Genomic DNA, 26201 nt, shown 5'->3' with positions numbered 1-26201 from the left:
TATCTCAAGGAATAATCAGTATGAAGGTTACTATTTTTTATATACTAACTTCAAAATCTGTTGTGTATATTACATTTAGAATATATCTTAACTAAGACTATCCACATTTAAGTGCTTAGTTGCCACATGTGGCTAACAGCTATCACATGGGGTAACATCAGTCTAAAAGCTACACTTAAAATTACAAAGAAACATGGAATAAGCCCTGATTGTCCTTCTCTTGGGAAGTGGATTTTTAACAAATAGCTAAAGATTTCGATCTGTTCCTCAGGTTTTGCTGCCTTCATGTGAAGGCCCAGATGCCTGTTACCTGATGAGGGACCATGGGAAAGTCTCACCCGGATTCAAAAATAATTCAAGATAATTCTTGATGCTTACAAGCCATACCCAAAATATAAATTTGAATATTAAAATAAATATCAGTCTTTTAGTAGCTCACAGACAAAGTTTTCCACCTGATAATACAATTAAAGTATATTCCTACTTATTGTTAGTTGAAAAGATGAACTCAGTTTTACCTAAATTAGCCTGGTCCCTTTCTGATTCAGATTCCAATAGTTGCTATCCTGGTAGAACATGGTAATTGCTCAGAGCTAGCTTTAGTTACTAATCAATCAAGTTTCTCTCAGTTCATAGTAGGATTTTTATTTCTTATAATAACTCTGATATTTCAGTGGTTTACCACTTACCACAACAAACACTGGTTTTCATGTACATGGGTTGCAAGTCAGCAAGGAAACTCTACCTCAGGTTGTATGTAAGTCTGGATCAGGCCTGTTTCCTGTATCTCTCATCTTCCTTGTCCAATGACGTCTTGAGACATGTCCTCATGATGAATGGCAAGGACTTATAAGCGTGGGAGCAAAGCAGGATGTCTCTCAAGGCATGCCTCTTCCTCCCATTTTCTGCTGACCAAAGCAAGTCTTATGACCATGCTTGATATCAGCAAATGAGACAATGGTAAAGAGCATGGATGACTGGTAGAGAGAATGGTAAAGAACACAAAGGATTGAGCACAGTGATTCAATCTATCACAGTGTCTCATTAACTGAAATATCAAGTGTGTTTCATATAAATTATTTCACTTATAAATTATGTTGCTAAGGAGTGGTATCTCTAAAAAAAAAAAAAAGTCATGCTTCTAAGACTTCATCAGTTGAAACTTCTCTCCACAGCCTTTTTCAGGACACTCTAGAAGCTCACAAATTAGCCTTATACTCTAAACTGGTAGATTTCCTAAGAGACCATGCCTCTGTTTATTTTTCTTATACGTTTACAGTAGTATATAGCTAGAACATGGTAGTTGGCTGAGTGGTTAAGACGTCACTTGGGACACTCACATCCTTTATTAGAGTACCAAAGTTCAAGTCCAGATTCCACCTTCCTACTAATGTGTGCCCTGGGAGGCAGCAGGTATTGACTCAAGTGGTTGGGTCCCTTCCCCCTACCTGGGAGACCTTGATTGAGTTCCTGGCTCCTGGTTTTAGCCGGACCCAGTCCCAGCCCTTGAGGGCGTTTTGGGGAATGAACCAGCAAATGGGAGTGCTCGCTCTCCCGTGTCTTGTGCACGTGCTCTCTTTCCCTCTCCGTATCTGCTCCTCTGCCTTGTGAATAAATAAGTAAACAAATAAATAAAAAGAAATACCTGAACAGACATCTCACCAAAGATATATGGATGGCAAATATGCATATGAAAAGATGCTCAACATACTGTTATTAAGGAATTTCAAATTAAACAACACTGATATAGTACTATATACCTATTAGATTGGTCAAAAATTGAAACACTGACAACATAAATGCTGCTAAGAATGTGCAGAACAAGAAAAGTACTTATTAATTGCTGGTGATAATTCAAAATGGTATACCTACCTAGAAAGACAGTGGAAGTTTCTTAGAAAACTAACCATACTCTTCAAGATATGATCTAGCAATCTACCCCCTGGTATTTACTTGACTGTTTGAAAGGTTATACCCATACAAAAACTTATACATGGATGTTTGTAGTAACTTAATTCGTAATTGCTCGAACTTAAAAGCAACCAGGATACCTTTCGGTAGGTGAATGGCAGTTACCAAGATGTCCTTCCCTAGGTGAATGAATAGATACACTATGTTACATCCAGATAATGGAACATTAGCACTAAAAAGACATGAACTATCAAATCATGAAAACAATGAAGGAAACCTAAATGTATATTACCAACTGAAAGAAGGCTAAATAATATATGATTCCAGCTGTAAGACATTCTGGAAAAGGCAAAATTATAGAAACAGTAAAAAAAATTAGTGACTATCAGGGGTAGGTGATGGGAGAGGAGGGATGAAGAACAGAGCACAGGGGCTCTCTGAATGATACTATAATGATGGATATGTGCCATTATCCATTTTAAATCTGTAGAATGTATAACATCAAGAATGAGCACTAAAGCAAACTATGAACTTTGGACGATAATGATTTTTCAATGTAGATTCACCAATTATAAAAGATGTACCACTCTGGGGGCAGGATGGTGATAGTATGGGTGTGGGCAAAGGAAGCATAGAAGCTTTCTGAATTTTCCAACCAATTAATGCTGTGAACTTAAAAATTCTCTAAAAAATAAAGCCTATCTTTTTTTAAAAAAAGAAAATGTGAATATTAAATCAATGCTAAATATCCTTCATCCTACAAAGAAGACATCCGTCTAGATGATTTTAAAAGGCAAGTACTTCCAAATACTGAAATAGCACATAATTCTAATTTTATACAACATGTAAAAGATGAAGGAATGCTGTATAACTCATTTTATGAATATAGCACAATCTGGACATCAAACTTCATGGGAAAGTAACTGTCTTCCCTCACATTCAACTTAAATACTATAAACCCAACCACATCTTACCATCACTGTTCACAGGATTTTGTGCTTTCCCTTTGTTTCCTTTACCATGACTTTTTTCTTCTAGGAGTAGCCTGCCATGCAAATGACTATCTAATTCTTCATTACAGAAACTTCCTGGAAGACTGAGCAAATCTTCAATGGTAAACATCAACAGACAGCTTACACTAGGAATTGTTGAGGTCGTCCCTGTCTTTCCACCAGTCCTTAACTTTTGTATCTTGAAGCTTATCCAATCCCAGTCAGGCCCACCCAGATTCTTTTTTTAAGTTTGTTTTGTTTTGTTTTGTTTTTTTTTTTTTTTTTTTTTTTTTGATAGGCAGAGTGGACAGTGAGAGAGAGAGAGACAGAGAGAAAGGTCTTCTTTTGCCATTGGTTCACCCTTCAATGGCCGCCACGGCCAGCGCGCTGCGGCCGGCGCACTGCGCTGATCCGATGGCAGGAGCCAGATACTTATCCTGGTCTCCCATGGGGTGCAGGGCCCAAGCACTTGGGCCATCCTCCACTGCACTCCCGGGCCACAGCAGAGAGCTGGCCTGGAAGAGGGGCAACTGGGACAGAATCCGGCACCCTGACCGGGACTAGAACCCGGTGTGCCCCGGCGCTGCAAGGTGGAGGATTAGCCTAGTGAGCCGCAGCACCGGCCTCCACCCAGATCTTTGAAAGATCTGCCTTAAATCAGACTTCCAGCTCAGTGAATTCTGACCTCCCCTTCCTCTCTTCAGAGACACCGTTAACCTTTGCAGAGGTAGTGTTCCCTTTTTGCTATCAGGCAGTTGTCTCACCAGATTGTCAGCTCTGCCTCAATAGGTGGAGATAATATTTTAGGAGCCAGTTCTTGATATATCATGAAGATGGCACAACAAAGGAAAATTGTAGACCACTCTTACTCACGAAGATAGATCTTGGATAACTAAATTCAGAAGGTATTATGTCCCAGTAAAATCACTTTAAGTTGAAAATGCTATTCAGGTGGAAATGCACTTAATGCATCTGGCCTGCTGAATATCATAGCTCAGCAACACAGTGCACTGGAGAGAACAGGATGCTTATCCTCGTGACCTCATAACTGACTAGGAGCTGTGGCAACATACAGGGGTCTTCAAAAAGTTTATGGAAAATGAGTTTTGAAAAAAACTATGCATAGATTTCAAAAATTTTGGGCCGGCGCCGCGGCTCAATAGGCTAATCCTCCGCCTAGCGGCGCCGGCACACCGGGTTCTAGTCCCGGTCGGGGCGCCGGATTCTGTCCCGGTTGCCCCTCTTCCAGGCCAGCCCTCTGCTGTGGCCAGGGAGTGCAGTGGAGGATGGCCCAGGTGCTTGGGCCCTGCACCCCATGGGAGACCAGGAAAAGCACCTGGCTCCTGGCTCCTGCCATCGGATCAGCGCGGTGCGCCGGCCGCAGCGCGCCGACCGCGGCGGCCATTGGAGGGTGAACCAACGGCAAAAGGAAGACCTTTCTCTCTGTCTCTCTCTCTCTCTCACTGTCCACTCTGCCTGTCAAAAAAAAAAAAAAAAATTTTGCACAAAAATAAACTACACCATTTTTGATAAAATTTTTTTAAGTATCCTCATATTACATTGTAACTCATAAAAGTGCAAGTATTACATGTTAATCTGAAGTTAAAAACTGATAACATTTGCATTTAAAAAATTTTTCATTAATACAAAGAGAACAGATTTCATGTGTTTTATAGGTGCAATTGTAAGAAGATAACCATACTTCCCTTCCTAAATCCCCCTTCTTCCTTTTTTTAAACTGTTGCCAAAACATAATTTCAGTTGACTGTATAATCACAGGCTTACTGCACCACTAACCATAATGCTCAACAAGTAAAAAGTAGACTTAGAAACATTTATGGTATGTACATATATATGGTATGTGTGTGTGTGTATATATATATGTATATATATACACATACATACATACATAACCAGGGAGAGGTTTTCATTTGGCCAGTAATAGCTGAGGTAATTCCAGTTAAATGGAGCCAATACCTCAGTGAGGTCAGAGTCTAGCAGAGAGTCACATGGGTAAACAAAGCATTTATCAAGACTATATAATAAATGCATTCAGAGGTGTTATAAGAGTATATAAGAGGGGCCAGTGCTATGACTTAGTGGGTAAAGCTGCTGCCTGCAGTGCCACCATCCCATATAGGTGCTGGTTTGAGTCCTGGCTGTTCCATTTCCAATCCAGCTCTCCGCTATGGCCTGGGAAAGAAGGCAGAAGAAGACGGCCCAAGTGCTTGTGAGAGATCTGGAAGAAGCTCTTGGCTCCTGGCTTTGGATCTGCCCAGCTCCAGTCATTGCAGCCATTTGGGGGAGTGAACCAGCATATAGAAGACCTCTCTCTCCCTCTCTTTCTCTCTCTCTGCCTCTGCCTCTTTGTAACTCTTTCAAATAAATAGATAAATCTTAAAAAAAAAAAAAGTATATGAGAGAGAATCCTTAATTTTTCCCTTGAGGAGAGGAGATTTCAAAGATAAAATACCAAAGAAAGATGTGGATACTTTTGAAAAGTAAGATGGAGTTCACCAAGTAAACAAGAAGGGGAAAAACATTTCATTAAGAGAATGGTGTGTGCTGGGGATGGCACTGTGGCGTAGCAGGTGAAGCCACTGCCGACATTCCCTATGGGCACTAGTTGGAGCCCCAACTGCTCCATTTCCAATCCAGCTCTCTGCGATGGCCTGGGAAAGCAGTAGAAGATGGCCCAAGTTCCTGGGCCCCTGCACTCACGTGGGAAGACCTGGAGGAATCTCCTAGCTCCTGGCTTCTGATCGACGCAGCTCCGGTCATTGCGACCATTTGGGGAGTGAACAAGTGGATGGAAGACTTTTCTCTTTCTCTCTCTCTCTCTCTGCCTCTGCCTCTTTGTAATTCTGCCTTTCAAATGATTTAAAAAAAAAAAAAGAGAGAGAGAGAGAGAGAATATAGGGGCCAGTGCTGTGGTGCAGCAGGTTAAAGCCTTGGCCTGAAGCTCCGGCATCCCATATGGGTACTGGTTCTAGTCCCAGCTGCTCCTCTTCTGATCCAGCTCTCTGCTATGGCCTGGGAAAGCAGAAGATGGCCCAAGTCCTTGGACCCCTGCACCCGCATGGGAGACCAGGAAGAAGCTCCTGGCTCCTGTCTTCGGATCGGCACAGCTCCAGCCGTTCCAGCCATTTGGGGAGTGAACCAGCAGATGGAAGACCTCTCTCTCTGTCTCTTCCTGTCTCTGTAACTCTGTCTTTCAAATAAATAAATCTTTTTTAAAAAAGAATATAATGTGTAGGCAAGGAGTACATATAGTGCATGGGGGGGCAAACATACATATGTGATATATATGTGACACAGGTATTTAAGACTGTCGGAAAGGTAGTTATGAACTAGGCCACGAAGAATCTTATGTCATCCTCAGGAATTTCATGCTTATAGGATAGAATGCCACTGCAGCATTTAAGCAGGTGAAACCTGATTAGGTTCGTGTTGTAGAAAGATAAATTAGGAGTAGTAGGATAAATTAGGTGGGAGGAGAGACAAGATATCTACTAAAGAAGCCATCATAATAACCCAAGTCAGAAAGGATAAAGGGAGAACTGGGGAGTCCGGGCAAGAGAAGGAAGATTCAGAGTTCGGTTTTTGACCTGTTCAGCTTATTGGTGCCAGAACACTTTGGTGAAGATACTGCATGTCTGCTAACACTGACACTGAGCTCAGAAGAAAGGTTTGGGACACAGAGATTTGGGAGAGGTTAAAGGTGTAAAGTGGACGTCAACAGAAGACTGGATAAAGAAACTATGAGATATATACTCTATGGAATACTACACAGCAGTATAAAAAATGAAAATCCAGTCATTTGCAACAAAATGGATGAATCTGGAAAACGTACTTAGTGAAATAAGGCAATCTCAAAGGGAAAAATACCACGTGTTCTCCCTGATCTGTGATAACTAACAGAACACCTAAAAAGAAACCCATAAAAGTGAAATTGACACTATAGAAGCAATGACAAACAGCTCTTGTCTTGACTGTTGAGGAACAGTTTATTATTTTATTTTTTCTACTTAATACCATTGGTTGAACTCTTTACTTAACATAGAATTAATCATAAGTGTATAAAGTCAATTGAAAATAGATCCCAGTAAAAAAATAAGGGTGGGGATATGAGAGAGAGGAGCTGTATGTACAGTTCTGCACACATTCCCATGGACTTACCCCTAAAGGTAAAGCTAAAAACTTGCCATGGGACTCCAAATCCCATTAAGCTGGGTAGTAATAATTCCATCTTACATGTTAAAGTTGTGTAATTGATCATATAGAGTAAGTGTCAAAGGGATCACATAAATAAGACCAAGTGTCTAAGAGATAGAATTAAAAAGGAGAGGGCTGGCGCCGTGGCTCACTTGGTTGATCCTCCGCCTGTGGCACTGGCATCCCATATGGGTGCCAGGTTCTAGTCCCAGTTGCTCCTCTTCCAGTCTGGCTCTCTGCTGTGGCCAGGAGGGCAGTGGAGGATGGCCCAAGCGCTTGGGCCCCTGCACCTGCATGGGAGACCAGGAAGAAGCACCTGGCTCCTGGCTTTGGATTGGCGCAGCGCCAGCCGTAGTGGCCATTTGGGGAGTGAACCAACAGAAGTAAGACCTTTCTCTCTGTCTCTCTCTCACACTGTCATATATAAAAAGAGAGAGAGAGAGAATGTTCCAACATGGGAAGCAGTCCACACAGCAGACTCATAGAATGACAAATGCCCTAAACAGCACTCTGACCTCAGAATCAACCCTTAAGGCATTTGGATGTAGCTGAAAAACCCATGAGAGCATTTCAGGCATGGAAAGCCAAGACACTGCGAGGCCATCAAGCGGGACCCTGGCCTGTTCCCCTTTGAGAAGGAAGGGCTGCATTACACACCACCAGTCGCCGACTACCAGCCCCCAGAAGGCAGGTACAATGACATTACCAAGGTGTACACACAAGTAGAGTTCAAGAGATAGAGCTGCAGGCAGCTCCAGGCACGTTGCCCCACCCTGGAGTCAGAATGATCCAGTTCCAGGTCTGTTTTCCATAGGATCAGGTGTGCTGCTAATAAAGAAGAGTTCAATCAAAAAAATGTTCTACACGAAGGATCTCTGTGACCCCAGTGGAAAGAAGAAGCTATCAAAGAAGGATGTACTTTTCTCTGAAGGGAGGAGAGAACTTCTACTTTGCTTAAGGCCCTGTCTAAATACTGATGGAGTTTGTGGACTCAAAAGGCTTCCATAGCGTTGGAAGCTCATATCAAAGCCTTGGGTGATCACTGACATCATAAATAAGAGTATTAATTGTTAAATAAACAACAGGAGTCACTGTGCTCTTACTCCCCGTGTAGGACCTCTGTCCTTAATGAGTTGTACTATGAGAATTAACTGTAAAACTTGTTCTCAACAGTACTTTATACTTTTTGTGTCTGTGTGGGTGAAAATTGTTGAAATCTTCACTTAATATAGAGTTGGTCTTCTGTATATAAAGTTAATTAAAAACAAATCTTAATGAAGAATGGAATGGGAGAGGGAGGAGGGAGTGAGATGGGAGGAGGGGTGGGAGGGCAGGTAAGGGGGAGGGGAAGAACCACTATATTCCTAAAGTTGTACCTATGAAATTTGTATTCATTAAATAAAAGCTTTCTTCATTAAAAAAAAGGTGTAAAGGGGAATGGTTGAAGCCACAGGAAAAAAAATGAAAAAAGTGTAGAGCATGAAAAGAGGGCTTAGGACAAAATTTTAACAAACATCAATCATCAAGGAATAAAGCAGAAAAGCAGAAAACAACTTGAAAGGCATTTAAATAATAAATATTATCAACAGAAATCAAGAGAGACTTTTTAAGTAAGGAATGAACAACAGAAGTCAAGTTTACAGACAGTTCAAGCAAGATGGAAAACTATCCTTCAAATTTCTACAACCTCCTAATTTTCAATTAGATTAGACATGACAAGTAAGAATCTTTTTAGTGTATGGGAATGGAAGAAATGGAAACTAAGTGGAGGTAACTCTTCTAAAAACAACATCCAGGAGAGGAAGGGAACAGAGAATCAAAGAAATAATTACATTATAGAGGGCCAGCACTGTGGCTTAGTAGGCTAAGCCTCTGCCTGCGGTGCTGGCATCCTATATGGGCACCGGTTCATATCCTGCCTGCTCCTCTTCTGACCCAGCTCTCTGCCTATGGTCTGGGAAAACAATGGAAAATAGCCCAAGTGCTTGGGCCCCTGCACTGATGTGGGAGACTCAGAAAAAGCTCCTGGGTCTTGGCTTTGGATCAGCCTTGCTCCTGCCATTGCAGCTATTTGGGGAGTCAATCAGCAGATGGAAGACCTTTCTCACTGTCTCTCCCTCTCTCTGTAACCCTGCTCTCAACTAAATAAAATCTTAAAAAAAAATATGGTTATCAGATGGAGAAAAGGGTACTGTTTTAAGAGGTAGGAAGGCGTGTGCATGCTTAGTTGTTAACACTATAGACACGAGAATAAGTGAAAGATCATCCAGAGAAGGCAAAAAGGACAGCATATGCAGCAGAGCTACAGAATCCATGTGCTTTTCTTAGGAAAGCAAAGGGAAGAAGATGCAAAAACATACCAGTAAAGTAAGTGAGAAAGGAAAATCATTCCTAACGCCCTCTATTTTTACTGAAGTGTTACTGCTGGGGGTAAGGAAGACAAGCTTGGTGTGAGGCTGGAGGAAAGTAGCAAAGATCTGGAAGGAGATTTGTGAGCCTATCAAGAACAGGGAGCCTGGCTGCAACTCTTATCCATCAGGCTGCAGTGGCACTGATCCAGAGTGTAGTGTAGCTATTCATACACAACAGGAAAAAGGCAGGTCTGTTGAGTAAACCAGGGTTGAGGATCTTCATTGGAGATTAGAGCACTTTTTTTCAATTTCTATTGGTGTGTAACTTGAGATATGGATTAAAAAGGAATGTGTATATTTTCTATCTATATATAGAATTTATTTTCATAAATTTTTTCTACTTGTTTCTTAAAAACAAGAACCTAAGATGATATCAAGTCCTAATTCCCTAAGCATCACAAATTTTGTGGTAACACGAACTAAAATATAACTGTATACTGCTTGGCAGAAATAACTGAACTCAACAACAATTAATCTCCCTGCCTCCCATCTCTTTGCCTTATTTTAAGAGGAAATAAGTTCATAACATCTTTTTTTTACTTGCCAGAACACACACAGTAAAAACTTAGAAGCCACAGGCTCCTAATAAGGCTGCTAGAGTTGGCATCATAGTCATTCCTATTGGCCTGAATACCTGAAACAAACTTTTTCAGGCTCATGCTGAATAGTTGGTTAAACAGCTATTGCATTAGCAAGGTATTGCCATAAGTCACTTCCCAAGTAGGAGTAGACCTGGTCTCCTGAAATTATTCTAGAAGGTGAGGAGGGTAAGCCGTCAATACCAACTTCATCATTTTCCTTCTGCTCATTCACTCAAAAAAATAGGCTTTTCTTCTTTTCACATTTCTGGGTGTAAATATTTACTGAATTCAAGAGAATTACACAGGTGGGTAAGGGAAAACTGGAATCTGTTGTAATTATTTAGCCCACATAATTAGTTCTGTAACAAGCACGTACAGGGATAGGACAATGAGATGAAAGAATTTAAGAAAAGGCAAGAATCCAGAGAGGACATCTAGTGGGAGTAAAGGAATGAGAAGTCTTGTACAGTAAGGTGATAGTGGGAGAAATCTACACCATTGCTATGATGTCCAAAGCTGCACTAATAAAGACACAGAGATTAACCTGAAGTACATTCTAGTTTACTAGCTTTGAATTTTAGTAGCTCTAATGATGAAGATAAAATAGGAAATTACTAAAGAGTTTGATGTGGCCAAATTACCACTAAGGTATTTTTTTTATCTACTGTCAAGGCGCTACAAGAGAAAAATAAGTCACTGATCATTAAGCATTAAAAACATTTGAGTAGTATTTTATTTTTAAGGATCTTTTAAAATTACAGAAGCAACACATGTTCACTGAAAAAAAAAACCCTAAGTAAGTACAAGGAAATAAAAATCACAGTGATATCACTATTGAAATTGTGATGTATGTCCTTTCAGTTATGTTTGTATGTATTGTCTACAAATAAATTATGGAATGGCATTGCCATTTAAAATATTTCATGATACTTGTCAGAAAGTTTTTAAAAGCCCATGAATATTTTGCCAAGTTACTAAATATTATTTTACTTGAGTTTTAACACTGACATTGTATTCCATATATGTATATCCCACAATTTATTTAATCATTTTTATTATGATCATTTGAATCCTTTGCACCTTTTTGATATTATAAATACATCAATGGACGTCTTTGTAAATACATGTTTACAAATAACTCTTTTACTAAAGACCGCCAAAAATAGATTCAGAAGGTAACAGGATGATATTTAAATACTGAAAGAAAAAACTCCTACCAACCAAGAATTCTATACCCAGCAAAACTATCCTTCAAAAAGGAAGATTTTGATATGTTCCAGTTCTTTGCTTTTGAAAAACAGATTCTTGATTTTTATTATCTAGAATTGCAAAAAAATTCTCACATTTTTAAATACAATCCAAATGCCATCAAAATCTAATAACAAAGCCATGATGTTGGAATAGGTTTTTTTTTTTCTCTTTAGAAATTAGGAGATGATTTCTATCAAAAATTACTCTAAAGAAAAGGTCTCATTTTTATTTTAAAATAATTCATTAACTTTTTTTTTACTTTTGAGGCAGTAAGACAGAGGGAGACAGTGCCCATCTACTGGTTCTCTCCATAAATATCTGCAATTGCTAGGGCTGGGCCAGGTCTGGTGCTGGGAGAAAGAACTCAACCTATGACTTCCATGTGGGCAGCAGGAACCCAATTGAGCTATCACTACTGCCTCCTAGGTCTACAATGGTGGGAAGCTGAAACCAGGGTCAGACTGGAAACTCATGCACTCTGATGTGCAATGTAGGCTTCTTAAGTGCTAGGTTAAATGCTCAATCTTACTGTGGAATTCTTTAAAAAATCATTTTCTTTGATGGCTTCTTCATTTGGAGAATGGGATTTTTTAGACACTATGAAGATCTTCTCTTTCCTTCAAAGGCGTATTTATTTCTATTATAAATGACATTCAATTAAGACTATGACAATTCTCCAAAATGGTCATCTTTGGTTAACACTCAGAATATAGCCATTCCTTTGGCATTAGCAACACAAAGGAACTATATGAAAGTAATTTTGGGGCATACCGTGCCCCTTACTATAACAAGCAATTTATCCAACCCGCTTATTTTCACAATGCTTCTACAGCAGTATAAATGGAATCTAAACACATCAGCACTTCACATGCATTATCTATTTAACTACTTAAAAAAATACATGCACACCTCGGGGCACTCGGATGCCCATATTCCATAGTAGAGTTCCATTTCAAGTCCCAGCTCCCCCATTTCTGATTCAGCTTCTTGATAATGTGCCTCAAAGGCAGATGATGACCTAAGAACTTGTGTTATTGCTACTCATGCAGGAGATCTGGATGGAATTCCTGCCTCCTGGCTTCAGCCTTGCCCAGTCTTGGATGTTGCAGGCAATCAGGGAATAAACCCATCTCTCTCCCTGTGCTACTCTACCTTTCAAATAAATCAAGTCTTTTATATATTTCCTAACATTTGCTTCCAGAATAAAATACTTTTGGGGATCCGATTTTCACTGTGGTAAACTGTATGAAGTTCTTAGGGAAGGTATAAATTTGCAAGTACAGTACAGTATCAGAAGCCAGGAGCTTCTTCCAGGTCTCACAAGCAGGTACAGGAGCCCAAGCACTTGGGCCATCTTCTACTGCTTCCCCAGGCCATAGCAGAGAGCCAGAATGGAAGAGGAGCAGCTGGGATATGAACCAGCGCCCAAATGGGATGCTGGCACCAAGGCGGAGGCTTAGCCTACTAACACCAGAGGGCCAGCCCAAGGACATATATTTTTGAGAGGAGATACTATTTATCTCTACTGGAGAATGGAGGTAAAATGAAGCCTACAGTTGCCTAATGTTATAGTGCACAAAATGGTGAAGTCAAGATTTGAATTTAAGTCTTTTCACTTCTCCACTAAGACACATTACATATTTAGGGCAAAAGAGGCAGCCAGGGATATAAAACTCTTGAAGAAAGAAAAGGGTGGATTCACTTTTGAGCTTTTAAATTTAAGTGTGGGGCCAGCGCCATGGCTCACTTGGTTAATCCTTCGCCTGCAGTACTGGCATCCCATATGGGCACTGGGTTCTAGTCCCGGTTGCTCCTCTTCCAGTCCAGCTCTCTGCTGTGGCCCGGGAGGGCAGTGGAGGATGGCCCAAGTGCTTGGGTCCCTGCACCCACATAGGATACCAGGAGGAGGCACCTGGCTCCTGGCTTCAGGTGGGAGCAGCGCCAGCTGTGGCAGCCATTTGGGAGGTGAACCAACAGATGAAAGACCTTTCTCTCTGTCTCTCTCTCTGTCTGTAACTCTACCTGTCAAATAAATAAATAAATAAATAAATAAATAAATAAATAAATTTAAGTGTGCACCACAAGCAATCTTTTTTCCCATGGTGAGAATTTCAGCCTCTTAGAATTTTTTTTTTTTTTTTTTGGTCTTTAAGGTTTATTTATTTATTGGAAAGGCAGAGTTACAGAAGGATAGGGAGGAAAGACACAGACACAAAGAGATCTTCTATCTACTGGTTCACTCTCCAAATGGCTGCAATAGCCAGGACTGGGCCAGGCTGAAGCCTGAGCTTCATTTAGGCCTCCCACATGAGTGGTAGGGGCCTAAGTACATAGGCCTTCTTTGCTGCTTTTCGAGGTGTACTAGCAGGGAGCTGGACTGGAAGTGGAGCAGCCAGGACATGAATCAGCACTCATATGGGATACTAGCATCATAGATGGTGGCATAATTCACTGTGCCACAGCAACATCCCCACTTCAAAAAAAAAAAAATCAGTTTTTTCCTGATTTCTGTGCTATTTTTTAGGACATCATGGTTGATTCTATTTTTTAAGCCCCACACTACCACCTTATGCTAGGCTCCTTCTAGACTGCCTTTCAAATAACTTGTATCCGTAAAGGCATATCTTTTTAAAATTAATTTTTACCTGCCTTGCCAAGTCCACATTAATTACTACGACTAAATAAGCATGTATTTGTTCCCAGTCTATAGAAAAGAAAGCTAAATAAAATTATTCAACATAAGTTACTTAGCTTCATAGTTGGAAGGAGTAAGAGTAGAACAGAATCCAAGTACTCTCATTTTAATGGTTTACAACCTTTCAAATCTTATTTAATGTAAAAATTTTCATAAACTTCTATATCATAGGAGTATATATATTTTTAAGAGGATTAAGACCTCTAGGGTTCATTTCTCTAGTATTTTACACAAATCACTCATAACTTGCAATATAACCGCCCTGTGGCTCAGCAGGTTAAAGCCCTGGCCTGAAGTGCCGGCATCCCATATGGGCGCCGGTTCTAGTCCCGGCTGCTCCTCTTCCAATCCAGCTCTCTGCTATGGCCTGGGAAAGCAGTAGAAGATGGCCCAAGCCCTTAGGCTCCTGCACCCACGTGGGAGACCAGAAGCAGCTCCTGGCTTCTGGCTTTGGATCGGCACAGCTCTAGCTGTTGCAGCCAACTGGGGAGTGAACCAGCAGATGGAAGACCTCTCTCTCTGTCTCTACCTCTCTCTGTAACTCTATCTTTCAAATAAATAAAATAAATCTTTAAAAAAGTAAACAAACAGATCAATTTTCCATCCAAATATTGGGTTAGTAGTAGAAAAGAATATTTTCTATTAAGGTAGGTTACTAGAAAAAGCAAGCCAGCCTTAAAGTCAAGACTGTTCCTGGCAACTTCTGAATTCCCCTCAAAACCCCGCACATTTTGGTATGCACTGGCTCTTTGGGTAAAATGTCCTCTACCATCTTCTATTCACTGGATAAAGTAAGTAGAGAAGCAGGTATAGCAGCTGCCTTTACAAAACAACTCTGTCTCTGGAGCCAACACCATGGCTCACTTGGTTAATCCTCCACCTGCAGTGCCAGCATCCCATATGGGTGCCGGGTTCTAGTCCCGGCTGCTCCTCTTCCAGTCCAGCTCTCTGCTGTGGCCTGGGAAGGCAGTGGAGGATGGCCTAAGTACTTGGGCCCCTGCACCCACATGAGGGACCAGGAAGAAGCACCTGGTTCCTGGCTTCGGATCAGCGTAGCTCCTACCATAGCGGCCATTTGGGAGGTGAACCAACGGAAGGAAGATCTTTCTGTCTCTCTCTCTCTCACTGTCCAACTCTATCTGTGAAATAAATAAAAAACAACTCTCTGTTTCTCTTTCACACACACACACACACACAAATTGATGGTGAAATTCAGTGATTAGGGCACAGCAAAATGGTGTTGAAATTAAACATAGGGGAGGAGCATTCAGGAGCCCTCTCTTCTTAGATCCTCAAATCTTACTGCTGGTTGATGAAACAAACTTTGTCTACCTCTTCCTGTTCTTACCACTTTACACTGACCTCATCACTTCACCCCAGATAACTGCAACAGACTCTCATGTGTCGTATTTGCCTTTCAGATTCTCCCCCATTCATCCTATCCTATGCCTCTGAGTTAGAGAAACGCTCCATAAATACTGCTGTCATTATAAGGTAAACTTCAAATCTGTTGAGACTCTCAAGGACTTATAATACACTTATCCCATAATTTGAATCTTATCTTTAACCACAGATCCCATCTGGAAATTCTCTCTCCAGTCCAGCAGGCCTCCTTAGAGCCCAGCAAATACATCATTCTTCTTTCTGTATTTTGTGCCTTTTCCTCTGATCCTTCACCTCAGAATTCAGGATTTCTCAACTAGGCACTAATGATATTCTGGAGGGGCTTGTGCATTTCAGGATGTTTAACAGCGTCCGTGTCCTCTACTAACCCTGCTCCAAACTGTGACACAAATATGTCTTCACACATTGTCAAATGTCCCCTGGTGAAGTGGCCAGTTGGCAAAGTGGTTAAGTCAAGTTGCTAATTGGGATACCTACATCACATAAGGGTGTGGCTGGTTCAAGATCCAGCTCCTCTACTTCCAATCCAGCTTTCTGCTAAAGCTCATCCTGGGAGGAGATGGCTCAAGTATTTGGATTCCTGCCACTCACATGTGGGACTTGGATGGAGTTCCAGGCTCCTGGCTTTGGCCTGGTCTACCTCTGGCTATTGCAGGCATTTCAAGAGTGAACCAGTGGATGGGTGATATCTCTCTTTCTCTCTCTGCCTTTCAAATAAAATGAAAATTAAAAGAAAATTTTAAGTCTTCTGGTTGTCTCATTTCAGGCCCTAACCCAAGTCCTACAAAAAATCTCCAATGACCCAACATAGGAAGAATCATATCTCTTTTCTAAAAGTATATAAAGTGTATGTTTGTATGACGTTTTTCAATGTTTCTTGAATACGGGTTCCATCAAAAGTAGATTTCAAGGCCAGTGTTGTGGCATAGCAAGTCAAGTAACTGCCTGTGAAGGCTGCGTCCAAGATGGGTGCTTGTTTGAGTCCTGGCTGCTTCACTTCCAATCCAGCTCCCTGCTAATGCACCTGCTAAAGCAGCAGAGAATGGTTCAAGTGCTTGTACCCTTGCACCCACGCAGGAGATCTAGACGAAGCTTGTGGCTTCTGGCTTTGGCCTGGCCCAGCTCTAGCCATTGCTGCTATTTGGGGAGTGAACCAGCAGACAGAAGATCTGTCTCTCTGTAACTGTGCCTTTCAAATAAAAACAAAATAATAAATTTAAAAAAAAAATAAGATCGCATGTACATTATGCCTTTACAACTGATATCTGGGGCCAGTGCTGGCTCAGGAGGTTAAGCTACCACTGCAACACTGAATCCTGTGTCAGAGCAACAGCTCCAGTCCCAGCTGTTCTGCTTCCAATCCAGCTCCCTGCTAAGGTGCCTGTGAAAACAAAAGACAGGCCAAGTACCTGGATTCCTGCCTGTCGCTCCCCGTCTTCGTGGGGGAACGACACAAGACCCTGCCTAGGCTTCATATCCGAGTCACGGCACCATTATGTCGCTCCCCCTCTTCATGGAGGAACGACACAGGACCCTGCGCTGTTCTTTTGTCTGCTCGGCCCTCCCCGGGTTTGCTGCTGGTTCTTCCCGGGTTGGCTACCGTCCCTTCCACCTCCGTGGAAGGGCGGTTCCCCCTGCCACTTTTCCCCACTTCCGCGGGGGAGCGGCACACCGCTGGCCGGCTCTCTCGGGGGCTGCACAGGTGTTCCTTCAGATAGATGTTCCTGGTGCATGTTGTCTCTCTCCTCCTTTATAGTCCTCTTCCACCAATCCCAACTCTGCTACCCACACGCTGAGTACGCTGCTCTCCTCCAATCAGGAGCAGGTCCTACAGTTTATTGGTTGAACTGGAGGCAGCTGTGTAGAAGCTGTTTTCTTCTCTCCCAGTGCCATATTGTGGGAGAGCAGATGCATAGAATAAGTCTTAATTCCAGTAACTTAGTCTAGTCCGAGTTGCTCCCAGTTGCTCCCCACACTGCCACACATGTGGGAGGCCAGGATGCAGTTCTTGGCTTGTGGTTTTGGCCTAGCTCAGATCATTGTGCCCATTTGGGAGGTGAACTAGGGCATGGAGAGCACTTTCTCTGTTTCTCCCTCTGTCTCTATCACTCTGCCTTTCAAATAAATTTTTAAAATTCTTCAAAAAAGAAAAAATAATAGTAACAATTTACACCCCTAGGGTTTCATTTTTTTCCTAGAAACTGTTAGGGATATGCTTGTTTCTTGATTCTGATGGGGAGGATATTTTTTTTATAAGATTTTGGCCGGCGCCATGGCTCAATAGGCTAATCCTCTGCCTGTGGTGCTGGCACTCCGGGTTCTAGTCCCAGTTGGGGCGCTGGTTCTGTCCCGGTTGCTCCTCTTCCAGTCCAGCTCTCTGCTGTGGCCCGGGAGCTCAGTGGAGGATGGCCCTAGTGCTTGGGCCCTGCACCCGCATGGGAGACCAGGAGGAAGCACCTGGCTTCTAGCTTTAGATTGGCGCAGTGCGCCGGCCGTGGTGGCCATTTGAGGGGGTGAATCAATGGAAGGAAGACCTTTCTCTCTGTCTCTCTTACTGTCTAACTCTGCCTATCAAAAAAAAAAAGATTCTATTTATTTATTTGACAGAGTGTTACAGACAGAGGGAGAGACAGAGAGAAAGGTCTTCCATCTGCTGGTTCAATCCGCAAATGGCCACAACAGCCAGAGCTGGGCCAATATGAAGCCAGGAGCCAGGTGCTTTTTCTGGGCCTCCCACCCCAGTGCAGGGGCCCAAGCACATGGGCCATCTTCCATTGCTTTCCCAGGTCATCAGCAGGGAGCTGAATCAAAAATGGGGCAGCCATGAATCAAAACAGTGCCATATAGGATGCCAGCACCACAAGCGGAGGCTTAACCTACTCCACCACAGCACTGGTCCCAATACAATAAATCTTAAAACAAACAAAAAACTGAACTCATCTCAGCAAGAAAAGGTATTGTTCATTAAAAATTCCAAGTTGTATAATATGCTCAAGTATCCTCAGAATACAACTATGTGAATTTTTAAAGCACCTAAGAAAGCTGAAAATTAAATGTAATTCATCTAACTGTTCAAATGAATAATCAGGAATCAAATCTTCATTATGTTTTTATTTATTCAAAGCCATTTCTTTTTTTTAAGATTTATTTTATTTGAAAGAGTTATAGAGAGGCAGGGTGGGAGGTCTCCCATCCACTGATTCACTCCCCAGATGGCTGCAATGGCTGGAGCTGCGCCAATCCGAAGCCAGGAGCCAGGAGCTTCTTTCGGGTCTCCCATGTGGGTGCAGGGGCCCAGGGAGTTGAGCCATCTTCTACTGCCTTCCCAGGCCATAGAAGAGAGCTAGATCAGAAGTGGAACAGCTGGGACTTGAAACAGCACCACATGAGATGCTGGCACTGCAGGCAGCAGCTCTACCTGCTATGCCACGGTGCCGGCCCCATCAAAGCCATTTGAAACAAAGGATTTCATCCAACTTTCCATCTCACTCTACAATCCCATTATCAAAGGTTCTGGTTAATGCTGTAGTTAACAACTTTCCATTACACTGAACTGAAATGCCAGACATTTAACTCAACATACATTTTACCCATTTCATAAGAAATTTCAAGCATCTTAAAATATAAGTAGAAAATCAAGAACATGTAAACATCAAAAAATACATAAAAAAACAGTCTAAGTGGTAATTTAATTAATTCCACATTCACCTTTCAGCTTCTAGGAAGTGAAACTAAAAAGAAAACATTTACATATTATACAAAATTTATATCAAAATTTACAATATAAAAGTCAGGCAGTATCAAAAAAGAAAACCTTTTCTACTTACTGACTCCCATAATAAATCATTCATAGGACTGGGCATGTGTCAGTGAAACTAATTCTTCTAGCACTTAAGGTAATATATCCCTGAAAGGAGCCAAGAGCCACCATAAAAAAATGGGGCTCCTGAGACAAACCGTTCCAGAGACGGCCTTGGGAAATGGGGGGTAAACCGGTTCACAGAGAAAGCAGTCAGCTACTAACCAGAGATACACAGAACACCTGCCTTGTAGATAAGCCCCTTCCCTACGCTTGCTCAAGGTTAACAAAGAAAGCTGCAACCTATTCCTCTCTCCTAGAAACCCCCTCCCCTAATGTATCCCTTTGACCTAGTACTTTTCCACCGACATGACCACTTTTAGACTGCCATACAAGGCCCGCTACTGAAAATTATCCAATGAACTTACGCCAGCCTATAATATGTTAATTTTGTGGTTTTGCCCTTTAAAAGCTGTGTGAGATAGCTGCTCGGGGCTCCTCTCACTTGTTTGCTGCTTGCAGCAGTAGGGGGCCCATTTGCGCAAATGAAATAAAATTACCTCCTGCTCTATTGCATCGTCTGGTCTGGAGTCTGTGTTTCTGGGGTCGTCACAAGAGGACACCGCTTTTGGGGTCCTACATTTGGGGGCTCGTCCGGGATTTGGGGGACCCCAGACTCCCACACTCCATCGGCCTGACGGAGGTAAGTTTGCTTACTTGTGTATTATTGTAATTGTGGTTTGTACTGTTTGTCTTTGTCTGCCAGGGCGACGTGGAATCCGTCCTGGGGCGGTTTGTACTGTTCGTCTTTGTCTGCCAGGGCAACGTGGAATCCGTCCTGGGGCGCCTGTACAGGCTCAGTATTGACTGGACCAGTGGGGGAGACAGACGTGTCCTGAGACCCCTGGTTCAACCCTGGAGGACGCTCCAGTGGTGGTCTGGGAAGGAGGGAAAGAGGGAATTTCCCTTCTTCCAGGGGAGAGCCTGGCCAGACGGCCGCTCCCTTCTGATAGTTTCGGTTTTGTCTCGGTCTGTTGCCGTGCGGCTTGTGATTTGTGTTCTGTGTGTCGCTGTTTTTGTTGTCCTTTATTTCTTACTGTCTCCCCCATCTGTTTTTATTGTTGTGTTTGATTGCTAGATGTATACTTGTATGAAAAATGTGTATTGTATTCTTATGATGTGTTAATTATGTCTACTTCTCAATGCAACTCTAGGGCCAAATGTAAGGACAAATTTTTGGAATGGAGAGGCTTGTACCTAGATTTGGCTCTGGTAACCAAGAAACTTTGCTGCCGAATGACCTTCTCCGGCTCCTTGGGAGCCTGGCCAGTTCCCAGGGAGGAGGATAAAGGAATGTTTTCTGATAAACAGGTGGGCATGCTTCATGTCTCGGCTCTCTGGCCAAGACCCGAGATGGGACGCACTGCTTGCCTAAAATCTTGGCAATGAGCCACCCTTGTCCTTGGGGGCTTTAAGGGGGAGCCGGAGCAAGCCTCTGCTGCTGCTGTTTCGTTTCGGGGGGAACACGCAGTCAAGCTGAATGTTAAATGTGCCCGTGATGATTACTAATAATGTTTAATTCTCAGTATGGATCCTTCTCCGGAGCTGTGTGAAGATTGCCTAGTGATGCCCACAGTACTGTAAATTCTACAAAACATAAGTACAACGTGGACATGATCAATTGGCTACTGTGATTGAGGTGTTCTGTGACAGTCCCTTTAATGAAAAATTAACAAAATGGATTAATAACAGGACATTCAGGACCTGCCACTCTGCTTGGTATGTCATTACAAAAATCAACAAGGAGGGCTATGCCTGATAAATGAGGGTGCTATAAATGTGGGCAGCAGGGACATGTACAAAAATTGTCCAAAAGTCAAAAATCAAAATAAGGCTCTTCCTGGGATTTGCTTCCAGTGCTAAAGGGGAAGGCATTGGGCCAATAAATGTCACTCCAAAACTGATAAAGAAGGTAATTCATTAAAAAACAGAGTTCAGGAAACTGGAAGTGGGGCCAGCCTCAGGCCCTCCCTACAGGGATCAGTGGACCATCTTGCCATAGTATCATTAAAGCAATGGAGCCATGTTTATTGCAACATTCTGTTAATCTATGCTCCTTTACCATCTTTCCTCTAAATAATTTTAGTGTGCACTACAAGGCTTGCAGCGTATTTCTTGCAGATTAAAAGTAACTAAGTCTGTGCACAGCAGACAGCTAAAAAGTAATTTACTGTCACAAATTGGCATAGTTGGCAGGATCCGCAAGTATGCAAAGCAATGCCTTTCTTTAAAAGAAAAACTGAAGTTGCATGTGTAACCTGTGATGTTCCTGGCTGGAAAGACCTTCAGTTCGCCTCTTTGGTGAAGGAATGGGCTCTCTGCTCAGAATCGAGTGAGAATTGGGATGGCAAGTTACAGAGTGCACAGCCTCCACAAGTTATTGAGTTTTGCTATCAGTGCCGGTGGAAAAGGGGGATGAACTATAGGCTTTGGGGAGGTGAGAATGGATTTTGTTATCTGCATACTGATGCATGTGTAAGCAATTGGAAAAATAAGTACAGGATAAATGTAAATTGGGAAAAAGAAAATGCTGCCCTTTGGAGTCAAACTGCTAGATAGTGGTAGAAAAAAATTATATCAAGCTCCTGTACTGCTGCCAGGGCCAACTAAGGTTATTCAGTGTAAACATTACAGAATTCCAGGTGGATATGAAAAAATATCTAAAACAATAAAAAAATTATCTTAGTGCTGGAGTGATGATTCCCATAATCACTAAAAGCAATTATCTAATTTGGCATGTTAAAAAATCAGATAAAACCTGAAAAATGACTGTGGATTACAGGGAATTAAACAAAGTTACTCTCCCATTGACTGCTACAGTCCCAGATACCATCATTTTAATGTAAAAGGTCACAAACATAAAAGCGTGTTCTTAATAAAAAAAAGTTAAAAAAATACTTTTAAAAGAATATGATTTGTAAAAATTATTTATCTTAATGGCTGGTTTATACTGGAATGAAAAAAAGGGGGGGGGGAGAAGAGAAAGGTTTGAGCAAGTTACAGAAGGTGTGAGAAAGTCACAAAATATTATGAGAAAAAAAATCTTTAATTATTTTCTTTGACATAAAATCAAAATCTGATCCTCTGTTAAAGCAATGAGTTAAAGTAATCTATTATGTTCTCTTGATGTCTCTGTTAAATTCTAACTGCTTAAAAACAGCTGTAAAAAGAGCAGTGGTGAAATGGAGGGATCCTATCACCAATCAATGGAATGGATCTGATCCAGTACTGGTATGGGACAAGGGCTCCTAAGGGATGGGTTTTTCCATGTAACCAACATGCCTTTCTGCAATTGCTCCCTGGGCCGTGTGGCCCTGATGCTAACATCTGTATTTACAGCAGCGGATAGAGCACGTCAGTGGCGTGCTTTACCTGAAGACTACAATAACAACGTCATCCTAATAGGAGAGGACACTGCCCTTGCCATGGCTGCATCAGTAGTAAGTGTTCCTGGACTGGCTTTTGGAAATAATCGTGGACTATAAAGGCTTACATGTTTGGTGACCAAAGCAATCAATCTTACTGCTACTGTGCTATCCAATATAGCCAAAGAATTGGATCAAGTTCACTCAGGAGTGCTTTTAAGCCATGCAGCTAACAATTACTTGCTGTTAAAAAGATCATTTAAGTTGTAAACCTGCACCTGGGGGATATTGCTTTAACATTACTAACAATGTGCCATATATAGAGTCTGTTATTGATAAACTTAAGAGTAAAATGCAACATATGTTTATTACTAACCCACTATTCATTTGAAGGGTTTCAATGGATTCATTGGTTATTAATGTTGGCTGGACTGCTACTGCTTTTCCCACTTTGTATGGGATGTCTTCCGTGTGTTCTGCATTTTATGCTGACTTCCCTATAGTATGAATGGACTGAGATTCATCATTTAAAACTTCGTACCAAGCCTCCTTTGTAATCAAAATAATTGATATTTGGCTGTATGTTTCATCTCTCACCTAATGTTGGGCTGGAATGGTACTCAAAGACGGGTAAGACGCTCAGCATCCTGTACCAACCTAAGACAGGGCTCTAGGCCAAGCTGCCAGAGTTACCGATGACGGGTAAGGACAGAGATGACTGAGGGCAACCTAAGACAGAGGCCATTCTCAATTTAATAAAAAAAATATATATATATATAAAAACCCATGGCTGGCCATGGGCCCACATGCTAAGGCCTGGCTTGCTGATCATTGGCATTAGTCCTCACGCAACAGTATCAAGCCCTGGCCACCAGTGACCGTATTGAAACCCCTCATTAACGGCACACAATTTTAGGATTAAAATTAGTTCAAAGAGAAAATGGGGGAATGAAAGGAGCCAAGAGCCACCATAAAAAAATGGGGCTCCTGAGACAAACCGTTCCAGAGACGGCCTTGGGAAATGGGGGGTAAACCGGTTCACAGAGAAAGCAGTCAGCTACTAACCAGAGATACACAGAACACCTGCCTTGTAGATAAGCCCCTTCCCTACGCTTGCTCAAGGTTAACAAAGAAAGCTGCAAGGCACGTAGCAACCTATTCCTCTCTCCTAGAAACCCCCTCCCTTAATGTATCCCTTTGACCTAGTACTTTTCCACCGACATGACCACTTTTAGACTGCCATACAAGGCCCGCTACTGAAAATTATCCAATGAACTTACGCCAGCCTATAATATGTTAATTTTGTGGTTTTGCCCTTTAAAAGCTGTGTGAGATAGCTGCTCGGGGCTCCTCTCACTTGTTTGCTGCTTGCAGCAGTAGGGGGCCCATTTGCGCAAATGAAATAAAATTACCTCCTGCTCTATTGCATCGTCTGGTCTGGAGTCTGTGTTTCTGGGGTCGTCACAAGAGGACACCGCTTTTGGGGTCCTACATCCCAAGTACCCAAGTTTGAGTGGCTCATCTTGATGAAGAATGAAGGGACTTGATGATGAACCGACGGACTGCGCAGCCCTGAAACAATTTTCAGCCATGAGGTCCCTACACAGCCTGGAACATCATTTTTGTAGCATTTTAGTTCTACACTTGCCCTTCTCCAAAAGCAAAGTGGTCGAAGTTTAACACTCCTAAATTTCTCTAAATTAAAGCGCCAAGCACAAGGCCTGGCACAAGCAGCAGCTAATACACGGTTGTGGAGTGGCTGAACGACAGCCCACCCCACAGCCCCGCGCTGCACGTGCCTAAGTTTCCCAACCATTCCCGCTCAATTTTCCAGAACAATTCCCTGAAATCGTTATTTCAGCTCATGGCAAAGCACTGGGAGAAGAAACTTTGTAAGCCATTTCGTTTATTAAGCAGTGGTGACGTGGCATGCGCGAGCAGCTGCCTGTATGCCCTATTTTATGGCAGTTGAGTTTGTGACACAGCAAGCTCTGGAAACAACACGAGTCGCTTGCATACTTAGGGGGACTCTGGGCAATGTCACGGCTAAGTCAACGCCAATGGCGTGCCCCTCCTGTCCTGGCAAGGCAGAGGTGACGACGGCAAAACAAGGGATGTCCCGCACACGGCGGGAGCCCGCGCCGCATCACAGCCTCGTGCCCTCTCCCTTGGCTCGGGCGGCGGCGAAGCTTCCCACCGCGGGGCGCCGGAGTATCCTCCCCAGGGACACCTCGGGGCTCCGGTCGGCAGCGCGCAGCCCACAAACTCACCCGATGGGCACACGGCTCTTCTTCACCATGCGGAGCGAGTGCGGGGCGCGCGACCCAGGCAACCCTCTCAGGCCTCTTGCACCGAGACGCACATCCAGGCCGCAGCTCATCAAAGCCGGTGACTCCTGCAGAGTAGAAAGCCAGACACCACCGCGATGCTAACCAGCAGCCCGAGCACGCCAGCGGCGGGACGGAGGAAGCGCACCGAAGCTTCCCGAAGCCGCACGCTCGGCCGCGCCGCGCACGCTCCTGAGCCGCCCAGCCGGCGAGCCACGCGGGCGTGGGAGAGCGCGAGGAGTGGGCGGTGGGCGTGAGGGGCGCTGCCTGGAGCCGTGTGGACCGTTAGTGACTTCTCGCCGGTGGTGAACTGTGCGCCTTGCGTTGGTTGCCTAGAGAAACGAACGTGCCCTATCCCCACAGGTGAATGCCGTGTCCCTGTCAGTCACCACGGTACTTTGAGTGGAACTCTGCTCTGGGAAGAACCAGCGGGACCGGAATGACCAGGCACTGGCCGCTGGGACGTGTAGTCGGTGTCTGACAGACCCATTAGTCGTTCCTTTTTGAGGGTTGAAAGAGTTGAAAAACCACTGCGTTTGACAGAACAGTGCTTGATTTACCTCAGATGCAGGGCGGCGTCTTACTTCTTGAGTGCCTACTGCATGCTGAACACCTGGTTAGGATTGGAGGGGTGGGGATCAATTCATGCCCCAGCCCTTGTCCTTGTTAAGCAGCAAGGTGAATCCGCAAGGTAGAATGCGATGAACTGAAACTAGGACCTGTAAGTGCGATTGGAGGTCAAGAGGTAGAGTCAGGAAAAATCTGGAAGATGTGGGGGTTGAACAGGGAATGCTCTCAATTAGGGGAAGTTGCAAACATGGGAGAATGAGGGTGTAAGGGAGTATAACCAAGAGTTTGATCAGGCTACAGCTGAAGGATCAGGTTGGGAAGTGGTACACGAGCATTAGTGGGGGGAGCTGAGCACGAAAGCCTTCCTCTCCAGTTGAGCTGGGAAGTACATTTTCAAGTTTGAGCATAAACACAGGACTTTCTTGTGTCGAGTTTCTGGCCCTAAGGAGCTGTAGTTGTTGTGTGAATTGATTTTTTTATAAATCTTGTAATTATCTTGTGAGTAATTGCATTGCTTTGTGTAGCGTGTACATGATACAGACTGTAAGAATGTCACATATTTGTAATCTGCATGTGCTTTGTTTCTTATGTACCAGAAAGCCCGCCTCCCCAAAAGAGAA

General features: G+C 43.0%; 2 protein-coding genes and 1 long non-coding RNA gene across 10 annotated transcripts in view; 2 read left to right on the top strand and 1 right to left on the bottom strand.

Annotated features, from left to right (window-relative positions):
* ENTPD1 (ectonucleoside triphosphate diphosphohydrolase 1) overlaps positions 1-8389 on the top strand; it is a 154884-nt gene extending 146495 nt beyond the window's left edge. For 4 of the 8 annotated variants that reach the window (XM_051824019.3, XM_051824014.3, XM_089314654.1 and 1 more), the window contains exons 10-11: positions 2993-3025; positions 5083-8389. In XM_051824019.3, coding sequence (XP_051679979.2) covers positions 2993-3025; positions 5083-5289 — 240 coding nt within the window. In that variant the 3' untranslated portion in view covers positions 5290-8389. Of the gene's footprint in view, positions 1-2992; positions 3831-5082 lie in introns of those variants that run through there. The other 4 variants (XM_089314656.1, XM_070057495.2, XM_070057489.2 and 1 more) reach the window with 2 other exon arrangements.
* A 14579-nt stretch (positions 8390-22968) lies between these two features.
* LOC149121952 (uncharacterized) lies at positions 22969-25092 on the bottom strand. Its single transcript, XR_016222075.1, has 2 exons — positions 24955-25092; positions 22969-24256 (listed from the first exon to the last, which is right to left on the bottom strand). It is a non-coding gene; the product is annotated as an uncharacterized LOC149121952 (long non-coding RNA).
* A 124-nt stretch (positions 25093-25216) lies between these two features.
* The window catches only part of CC2D2B (coiled-coil and C2 domain containing 2B), a 116655-nt gene continuing 115670 nt past the window's right edge, over positions 25217-26201 (top strand). The window contains exon 1 of the mRNA NM_001349481.1: positions 25217-25374. The gene's annotated coding sequence lies outside the window, so the exon portion shown is untranslated. The remainder of the gene's footprint in view (positions 25375-26201) is intronic.

Source organism: Oryctolagus cuniculus, chromosome 15 (assembly GCF_051225735.1).
Source record: "Oryctolagus cuniculus isolate XC-2025 breed Fujian yellow rabbit chromosome 15, ASM5122573v1, whole genome shotgun sequence".
NCBI classification, from domain to species: Eukaryota; Metazoa; Chordata; class Mammalia; order Lagomorpha; family Leporidae; genus Oryctolagus; species Oryctolagus cuniculus.
Note: the sequence above shows the minus strand (reverse complement) of the source record. Positions and strands in the feature narration are given on the sequence as shown.